This window comes from Drosophila novamexicana, unplaced genomic scaffold (genome assembly GCF_003285875.2).
Source record: "Drosophila novamexicana strain 15010-1031.04,08,12 unplaced genomic scaffold, DnovRS2.1 tig00000193-arrow-pilon, whole genome shotgun sequence".
Classification (NCBI taxonomy): Eukaryota; Metazoa; Arthropoda; class Insecta; order Diptera; family Drosophilidae; genus Drosophila; species Drosophila novamexicana.
The window spans coordinates 4,675,876-4,685,491 of NW_020824787.1; the positions used below are offsets into that span (position 1 = coordinate 4,675,876).

Consider the following 9,616-nt stretch of genomic DNA (forward strand, 5'->3'; position numbering starts at 1 on the left):
CGAATTAGGCACGCTGCAACTAACTTAAAGACGATTTCAATTACTGGAACTTACAACTTCTATAACCTCTAATATATACAAAGTATATTCTCCAAACCGAACTCCCGACCTCCCAGTTGGCGATGAGCGCGTGGCTCGTTTTTTATCTCGACCAGACACGAGCACGAAATGGGCACGTTGCAACTAACTAAAACACGCTTTGAATAAGTTGGCCTTAAATCTTCTATAACTGCTAATATCCAAACTATATTGCCCAAATTCCGCACCTAACACGAAAATTCAATTTTGAACACGAACACGTAGTGTTTGAGAGCACGACACGCGCTCAGCTCTGGAGCAGCAACCGTTAAGCCTCAGCTCAAACGCGCAGCTGAAGCTCAAAATGGCAACTGGAATGACGAAGAAGAGCAATGGGCGATAAAGAAGAAGGAGGAGCAGGAGTAAGAGGAGCACAAGGAGGTGGGGGAGGGGGCAGTGCCACTGAGTGTGGCAACGAACGGCGGCCAATTAGTGCGCATTGCTCATACGCCACGTTTGTCATGACAGCCGAGCGGCCGAGCTCACACATACATGAGCATGTCGCCATCTCTCTCTCTCTCGCTTTGCTCGCCTAGCGGAAACGGAAGTTGTAAGGGGATTTTCAATTTGCAATTGAACTGATTTTTGGCTTGCTTCGGCGTTTTTTTTTTCTGCGCTCATTTTATGGCTGACTTGGTTACTTGGCTGCGGTGCCGAGCGCCGAATGCGGAAATGTAATCATCGCAATGCCTTCCCCCGCCCGCCTACCACGTGCAGGGCTTATCGGCAAAGTCAAGCGCACACACACACATACACACACAGCTGCATATGGGTGTACATGTGTGTATGTGTGAGCATATATATATATACTTACATTTAATTTCCACTAATTGAATCGAAATCGATCTCTGCATTTTTGTGCGCTCGAGGGCTTACACCGGGGTGTGGGGTGCTGCTGGCCTCTTTGGGGGCGTTTGTGCGGTGGCCTGGCGAGGCGTGGCAGCTGCCAACGCCCGCTCTTTGAGCGCATTAATAAACTTTTCGTATAAATCAACGAATTTTGTCGACATTTGGTTGCCGTTGCGAAAATTATCGAAAATTTCCTGCAAAAACGCCGAAACGGAACATGGAAGCGGGCTAAAAGGATTAACTGGCGCTGACTTTTATGCAAGTCCAAAATGGGTAAAACAAAAAACAACTAGAAAAAAACCCCGTTTGCAAATGCCAAAGTGCGGTTTAAGCTAAAAATTAGCTCAACTGGAGTGTTGCGAGTGTTTTGTTTAAAGAAACGGGCAGCAAATGAAAATAGCGCTATTTACGATAAAGTAAGGATAACTTCAACACGCCGAAGAGTTAATAACCTTGTAGACTTTTTCCTTCTGCAGATATGTGAGAATAATGCTGAGTTTGATGAAAATATCTCGAAAAACAGAGAACGCACTTTATGACAATATAATATACAAAAAATAATATAATATATAATATAATATATAATGTAAAACGCTCTACAAGAGTATAACAAGAATTTACTAAGGTTTTAGTCTTGACCTATTAGCAAAATACAAGTATGCACGTAAATTTATTGCATCTTATTAAGCTTTAATTTAAAGTCCTTTTAATCATCACAAAAACATACACAGCTATATGTCGCTCAGGTCTCGTATCCTCTATTAAAACGTACTTAAAATTTTTCATCAAATTAAGGCCAAATTTAAGACCAGATTAGGCATAATAGCCAATACTACTAAATATAGGAAGCTACATTTTCGGCCAGATCAGCTAAGGTCTTGACCAGATTGTCATGGGTCTTCTGCAGTTGCTCCTCGACGTATTCCTGGCCATCCTTGTGATTCAAAAATTTCATAGTACCCAATTCGTAAAGAGCTTCGGTGCATTGCTCCCGTATCAGGCCCCAGGTGACATGGGCCTCCTGTCCAGCCGTGCTCTCCACAGCCATCACGGCGTGTGTGTAGAAGGCGATCATATTTTTCAGCATGCCCACCGTCTTGTAGAACGGACAGAAGCAGTCGTAGGTGCTGTACGAGTTCTGCTGAAGGAAGTCATCCTTCAGAATTCTGGCAACCTCCAGCGTTATTTTGTCTACCTCGTTTAGAGAGGTTTTGCCCACCAGCTGTACAATTTCGGCCAGATCCTCCTCCTCCTGCAAAATTTGTTTCGCTTTGGCACGTAGCTCCACAAACTCTGGACTTTCGGCCTCATAGTACGCATCCAGCGCACGTATATACTTCGAATAGGACTGCAGCCAATTGACCGAGGGAAAATGCTTGCGCTGCGCCAGCTTCTTATCCAGACCCCAGAAGACCTGCACGATGCTCAATGTGGCCGACGTAACCGGATCGGAGAAATCGCCACCAGGCGGCGAGACAGCGCCGACAATGGACACGGAACCACGACGCTCGGGACTGCCTAGGCACGAGATGTGGCCGGCGCGCTCATAGAAAGAGGCCAAACGTGCGCCCAAGTAGGCGGGATAGCCCGCATCAGCGGGCATCTCAGCCAGACGACCAGAGATCTCGCGCAAAGCCTCAGCCCAACGGGAGGTGGAATCAGCCATCATGGAGACGTTGTAACCCATATCACGGAAGTATTCGGAGAGCGTGATGCCAGTGTAAATGGAAGCCTCACGAGCAGCGACAGGCATGTTGGAGGTGTTGGCAACCAGCGCGGTGCGCTTCATGATGGACTCTTGGGTGCCATTGACCTCCACCGTCAGCTCGGGAAAATCGCGCAATACCTCAGACATCTCGTTGCCACGCTCACCGCAGCCCACATAGATGATGACATCCGAGTTGGAGTACTTGGACAGGGCCTGTGAAAAGTATGCCAATGAGTGGTGGCCCCATCACTTGCACTCCAAGCTATTGACATACCTGTGAGATGACGGTCTTGCCGCAACCAAAGGCGCCCGGAATGGCTGTGGTGCCGCCTTGAACGCAGGGAAAGAAGGCGTCGAACACTCGTTGGCCAGTTAGCAGTGGATTGTTGCCGGGTAATTTTTCGAGTACCGGTCGACCTTTGCGCACCGGCCACACCTGCAGCATTGTGTGCTGGGTGATCTTGTCTTCGAATTCCGTTTCGATAACCACATCTCCCACGGTGTAAGTGCCGGCGGGCGCGATATACCTGACCCTGCCCTGACTACGCGGCGACATCATCAGGCGATGCTCGAGCATGCTGTTCTCCTGGACCGTGCCATAGATATCGCCGCCCGAGACGAGATCGTCAATGCGCACATTCCGGGGCACAAACTCGTATTCGATCGTGCGCGAGAGGCTGCGAATATCGACGCCCTTGGGCACATAAATGGAGCCCGTCAGCTCGCTGATGGTGCGCAATGGTCGCTGGATGCCATCAAAGATGGCACCCATTATGCCGGGGCCCAGTTCGACAGACAGCGGCGTGCCGGTCTGAAAGACAGGATCACCGACACTGACACCGGACGTCTCCTCGTACACCTGTATGGTGGCCATGTCGCCCTCCAGGCGTATGATCTCGCCGACCAGCCGGAAATGGCCCACGCGCACCAGCTCGTACATGGCCGAGCCGGCCATTTTCTCAGCATTCACAACCGGACCGGAAACGCCAAAGACGCAGCCCCTCTGCATCATTTCAAAGGCACTCTTTCGGCTGGGCGCGTCGTCATTGATGGTGACCGAATTCGTAGATGTATCTGAGCCTGTAAGTATCTTCTCCGAGGTCGTGTCTTGAATGGTCACGGCCAGCTTGCTCATTGTGTCACTTATAAACGAAGTATTCGTTGCTTCCTCAACGGTTTTGGGTAACAGCGACTTCGGGCAAAAGCATTTAAATCGTTTCTCCATTTTGCTGTGGTAAGAGTATTCGCAAAATAAAATACCGAACAATTTGGTTAGAAAAACTCAACTTGGTACAATTTTGTGTGATTTCTTGTATTCTCTTCTGATTGAGTACGAAAAGTGACATAAAAGGAAATAGGAAACGAAAAGTATCAAATCTCTAAAATGGTTTTTTTTTTTTTTTTTCGGACAAACTGACAGCTTGTTTGATTGATTGACTGACGGACTGTCCAAGACGGTCTTTTGAAAAATATAAGATATGATATAAGATATTCTTCTTTTTCACTTTAATACAAATCCGACCCAATGTGTGTCAGATTGAGGACTTAGTCTGCTTATTTTCATCCGATCGTATTGTTTTTTTTATCCTTTTCTTTTTTTATCCGGGTCTGCTTATCTTTACTTTTTTTTGGTACATTTTTTGGTAAATTTTTAAATTTTTTCAAGTGTGGCCCTTCTCCGTGATTCTCACGAATTCAAGTAAGTCTTACCAGTCGCTCTGCTTGAAAGCTATTGTCATTCACACTGGTCCGCCTGGATCGGAGCACTATATCATATAGTTGCCATGCGAATAATCGATCGAAAAAGAAGTTCTTAACACGCCACCAAACTCGTCATTTGTTAGCACTTAACCTTAACCTGTCTTATTTTGACCATGAGAATTATTACCAGAAACAAAGAATACAAATCTAATTGTTGAGCTTCATAAAACTATCTTCAAGTGTCTAGAAATGTTCATTTCTGACTGTTACTAAAGTGCCCGCATAACCAATATACCCTATTTTAACTAAACTCCATAGGTACAGGGTATAAAAAGCCGTTTATCTTCGAATTTCAATCAATTTTATTTAGTTAGGACTTCAGAAACCCATTTAATGCATTCCAGTATTGTTCATCATTGTACAACATGCCGATCTTGGGTAGACAGAGAGAAAAATAGTGAAAGCGAGAGCGAGCGAGAGAGAGAGAGAGAGAGAGAGACAGATAGATAGTTCTGCTTTCAATTACATTAAATGTATTTGTTGTTTGCACTTTATTCGTACATTTAATATTTCATACTTTAAATATTTACATAAGTTTAACAAACAAACAAAGAGAAAACATGACTTTTTCACAAATAAACAAAAGAATTTCCATTCATTAAACAATAATACTATGCATGCATTTGTATCTGCGTGTTTTGTGTGTGCGTGTGCGTGTATGTATGTACTCGTTTGTGTGAGTGTGTGTATGTGTGTGTACATGTATTGGTAATGGAAGTACATAGAAGGACGTTAGTTAGTTGTTGTTATTGTTGTTGTGGCTGTTTGTCGGGGGCAGCCGACAGGCGGGTAAAGAAGTCGCAACCGCAGGCCGGAATGTGTATTCATCTCTCTGACTACATCAAAAAAAAAATAATCATAAAATATATTTCAGGAATGTTAACAATTGTTTTGTGGACGCTTGGAATCTTTTGTTGTTGCACGGAATTGTTGTTTTGACGGTACTCGGTACTGACTGTACGCAATATTTTTTTTGTTTTAAAAGTTAACTACATAACAATATAAGATTAGGTTGTAAAAGTACGGACAACACGCTCTAATCCTCCAGATTCCTGAAGGCCTGCTGCAAATCCTCATGCAGCTGCTCGAAGTCAGCCTTGATCTTGGCCTCACCATCCTTGACGGGATCCTAAAAGTGAATTTATTAAAAAAAAAAAACAAATTAAAATTGAGTTCGCATCTCGAGTGTCCACTGTACGCACCTTGAATTTCATGGACGACAACTGGTACATAATGTTGCCCATAGCCTCGCGTATAACGTTCCAGGTGATCTTGTTCTCGGACTGGGCCGTCGACTCCACAGAGTGGCGGGCCAGATCGTAGAAGTCGATGATGTTCTTCAGCATGCCGACGGTCTTGTAGAAGGGGCAGAAACGATCGTATGAGGAGTACGAGTTCTGTTGCAAGAAATCATCCTTTAGCAGCTTGGCCACTTCCAGGGTGATCTTGTCGGTCTCGGCCAGCGATGCCTTGCCGACCAGCTGCACGATTTCGGACAGATCCTCCTCCTCCTGCAGGATCTCCTTGACCTTGGTACGCAGCGGCACAAACTCGGGGAAGTTCTTGTCATAGAAATCATCCAGGGCACGCATGTATTTGGAGTACGAGATGAGCCAATTGATCGAGGGGAAATGTTTGCGCTGGGCCAGCTTCTTGTCCAGACCCCAGAACACCTGCACGATACCCAGAGTGGCGGAAGTAACGGGATCGGAGAAATCACCACCAGGTGGCGAGACAGCGCCGACAATGGACACGGAGCCCTCACGCTCGGGGTTACCCAAGCACTTGACACGACCGGCACGCTCGTAGAAGGAGGCCAGACGCGCACCCAGATAGGCGGGATAGCCGGAATCGGCAGGCATCTCAGCCAGACGACCAGAAATTTCACGCAGAGCCTCAGCCCAACGGGAGGTGGAATCAGCCATCATGGACACGTTGTAACCCATATCACGGAAGTATTCGGAGAGCGTGATGCCAGTGTAAATGGAAGCCTCACGAGCAGCGACGGGCATGTTGGAGGTGTTGGCCACCAGCGCAGTACGCTTCATGATGGACTCGGTGACGCCGTCGATTTCAACAGACAGCTCGGGGAAATCACGCAATACCTCAGACATTTCGTTACCACGCTCGCCGCAACCGACGTAGACGATGACATCGGAGTTGGAGTACTTGGACAGAGCCTGTGAATGACATGACAGTAAGCGCTTATTCCATTGATTAACCAAGGTGATGACATACCTGTGAGATGACAGTCTTGCCGCAACCGAAAGCACCGGGAATGGCTGTGGTGCCGCCCTGGACGCAGGGGAACAGGGAATCGAGCACACGCTGGCCGGTCAATAGGGGATGGTTGGCGGGCAGCTTCTCGGTGACGGGACGGGGCTGACGCACAGGCCACACTTGCAACATAGTGTGCTTGGTGATCTCGCCATCGAACTCGGTCTCCAGCACGACATCGTCGACTTTGTAGTTGCCGGAGGGGGCAATGTAGCGCACGGTGCCCTTGGCGCGTGGGTTCACGATCATCTTGTGCTTGACCAATGTGTTCTCGTGCACCAGACCGTACAGATCACCGCCGGTGATGTGTGAGCCGACCTTGACATTCAGGGGATTGAATTCCCAGCTGGCCACGCGGGACAACGCTGGCACATTAACACCCTTGGGTATATAGATGGACTCAGTGAGCTCGTGAATGTCCTTCAACGGACGCTGGATACCGTCAAAAATGCTGCCCATAATGCCGGGACCCAGCTCCACGGACAGGGGTTTGCCAGTGCGCAGCACGGGATCACCGACTGTGACGCCGGAGGTTTCTTCGTACACCTGAATGGTGGCCATGTCGCCCTCCAGACGAATGATCTCGCCCACCAGCTCATAGTAGCCCACACGCACCAGCTCGTACATAGCAGAGCCGGACATGCATTCGGCGGTGACGACTAAAGGATTGGTTTTTTAATTTGTGTTATTTTCGATTATTTTTTACGTAATTTTTTCTTTGGGTGCTTACCAGGTCCAGATACTGCGAAGACGCGTCCATATTTGGACTCACGCTCCTCGTCATCGAAACGCTTTAAGTTGGACATTTTGGTATATTTTGACTCTACAACTGCAAAATAGAAAACGATTTAGAAACTTAGTTTTTTTTTTATTTTCGCACAAGATAAAAGATAAGTCCATTGAAAAATTTTCTTATCGCTGTCAGCTGACATATAGAAGGCGCATGTGAGGCGAAGTACCACTAACATAATGGATATCATCTGTATAAAAACTAGCTATAAATATATCTGACTAACATTCAATATTATTATTTTTTAATTATTCCCAAATATCTGTTTTAGGAAACGAATTTAAGACTTTGCAAGCGAAACTCTCCAGTAATGCGTAAACTGTATAAAAATTCACAGGCAGAGCTTTTATTTCACGTGACAAAGCTTTTCAGCAGTTCGAAAAGCCACTTCCACGATGTTGATAACTTTTAACTTTCGAAGAGACGGCGAGTGAGTGTAACTGCCGACACTACAAACCAATTGAAAATTGTAAAGAAAAACAAATATCAGAGCTGCCGTTTTTTCTTAGCTACAAACTACGATTCACGAGAAGAAAAAAATTATATATGCGGGCTGCTTCCAGTTTGTGTTATCTGCTAGAGAGAGAGAGAGTTGAAGTTCCACTGTGAGCCGGAGAGCGAGAGCAGAAGTGAGCGCTCTGCAACTTTGGTTGCGCTCTTGCTCTCGCATTCGAGTTCGAATTTTTGACAATTGCCTTTTGACGTTGATCACAAGACTACTGTCATGCTGTCAGCTGACGACGACTGGAAAAATGCAGACCGAGCTCTGCAAATGCGCTACAGTCGCGCCACCATATTGAATTTTGCCGTCTGCTTTTATTTTGGGAGTTGTCCCCCCGCAAAGAGTGGAGTTCTGCTACAAGGCGACTCCAATAAGAATCTGTTTGTAGTTGGATCACAAGACCCGTGGGGCCGTTGCCGCGCGGGCGGAAGGTCAGCTGACTGAACAATTATTTTTTCCACAATTTTACAATTTTTTTTTAATTATTACGAATAAGGCTTTAATTTTATGGGCACTTTATATGTGGCTATGTTTTTTTATGCAGTCTTATGTTTTTTTTATTTATTGGGTGCATGGTTGCATTTATTATCTAATACGCATGCAAACTGCATGTTGATATTAAGCGCTTTTTTATCACTTGTTGCTTTGAGTTATTAGTTGCGTTAAATAGCATTGTAAGCCTAATGTCTTTAGTTTTAAAATTAACGAAAAATATGTGAACTGTTTCTAAATTAGTTTTCTGTTTTTTTATTTTACTTGTTTGCTTTGTGCTTACATTTCTGTATTGACGTTCCACTGGCGAACGTTGCTGCTTTACTCCAACAGAACTAAAACCGACTGAGCAGCTGCGCAAGCAAAGTTGTCGCTCGAAGTTCGAAAAGTTCCAATGTGTCGTTTGGAAGTCGATCCAACGATCAAGCACAAGCGCTTGAGCTTTTGTGCAAAGCTTTGGCGTTGGCAGCTTTGCGTACGAGTTGTGAGTCGTTGTGCATAAAGCTTTCGTAATCGAACCGCAGCGCTGGTTTACTGCCAGCGTTGCCAGACCCTGATGCTGCCAGTCTGGGCAAACGAGAAACGGAATAGTTGAACGCGAGCCGCGTTGGTGATCTCTGTGCATAAAGTGTGAATAAATTCTTAATCATTGTTGGTATCAACAAAAAGGCGTTCGTGCTAAGAACTACATTAGTTTGTGTTATTAAAGTTTGTGCTTAACAACAATTTTTCGTATTACATTCGGCTCGCGGAGTGCAAATATTGTGTGGCTTTTGCGCGTGGTCCGTTTTTCTGTCCGTCCGCTTAACCGTTTTTCTGTGCGCCGCTATTCTTTTTACCGTTATGCACGCTAGAGACGTGAAACTTGTAGATTTTAGTCGTGTATGTGCGCGTCAAAGTGTTTATGCTCACGATCAATTTTAAAATCTATATTTAATTAACTTCCATTAAAAATGAAGTGTTTGTATTTAATAAATTATACTATTTTTTTTTAATGAAATGTGTTAATATCAATGTGCATAAATAATATAATTATATTAAAATCTTAAATGTATTCAAAAATATATAATAATATAAAATAATAATTTAACTAATTTTGAAAATTGAGGGCTGTCTAAATCAGAGACCAAAAAAAATCGGATAAAATAAAATTGGTATG

The 9,616-nt window shown here is 45.1% G+C and overlaps 2 protein-coding genes across 2 annotated transcripts; both read right to left on the reverse strand.

Annotated features, from left to right (window-relative positions):
• Positions 1-1,530: 1,530 nt before the first annotated feature.
• On the reverse strand, positions 1,531-3,970 carry LOC115758813 (V-type proton ATPase catalytic subunit A-like). The gene is made up of 2 exons (XM_030699590.1): positions 2,910-3,970; positions 1,531-2,848 (listed from the first exon to the last, which is right to left on the reverse strand). The coding sequence occupies exons 1-2, from the start codon at positions 3,858-3,860 to the stop codon at positions 1,763-1,765; spliced, it is 2,037 nt and encodes a 678-aa protein (XP_030555450.1). The 5' UTR covers positions 3,861-3,970; the 3' UTR covers positions 1,531-1,762.
• Positions 3,971-4,961: 991 nt separating this feature from the next.
• On the reverse strand, positions 4,962-8,832 carry LOC115758358 (V-type proton ATPase catalytic subunit A). The gene is made up of 5 exons (XM_030698939.1): positions 8,741-8,832; positions 7,404-7,502; positions 6,635-7,332; positions 5,599-6,576; positions 4,962-5,525 (listed from the first exon to the last, which is right to left on the reverse strand). The coding sequence occupies exons 2-5, from the start codon at positions 7,477-7,479 to the stop codon at positions 5,433-5,435; spliced, it is 1,845 nt and encodes a 614-aa protein (XP_030554799.1). The 5' UTR covers positions 7,480-7,502; positions 8,741-8,832; the 3' UTR covers positions 4,962-5,432.
• Positions 8,833-9,616: the final 784 nt, after the last annotated feature.

Bases quoted from the DNA above. Each gene is read 5' to 3' on its own strand.
- LOC115758813 (XM_030699590.1), bottom strand. From the start codon at position 3,860: ATGGAGAAACGATTTAAATGCTTTTGCCCGAAGTCGCTGTTACCCAAA. The intron at 2,849-2,909 runs GTATGTCAATAG...TACTTTTCACAG, and splicing joins GCAAGACCGTCATCTCACAG to GCCCTGTCCAAGTACTCCAA.
- LOC115758358 (XM_030698939.1), bottom strand. From the start codon at position 7,479: ATGTCCAACTTAAAGCGTTTCGATGACGAGGAGCGTGAGTCCAAATAT. The intron at 7,333-7,403 runs GTAAGCACCCAA...CCAATCCTTTAG, and splicing joins CTTCGCAGTATCTGGACCTG to TCGTCACCGCCGAATGCATG. The intron at 6,577-6,634 runs GTATGTCATCAC...TGTCATTCACAG, and splicing joins GCAAGACTGTCATCTCACAG to GCTCTGTCCAAGTACTCCAA.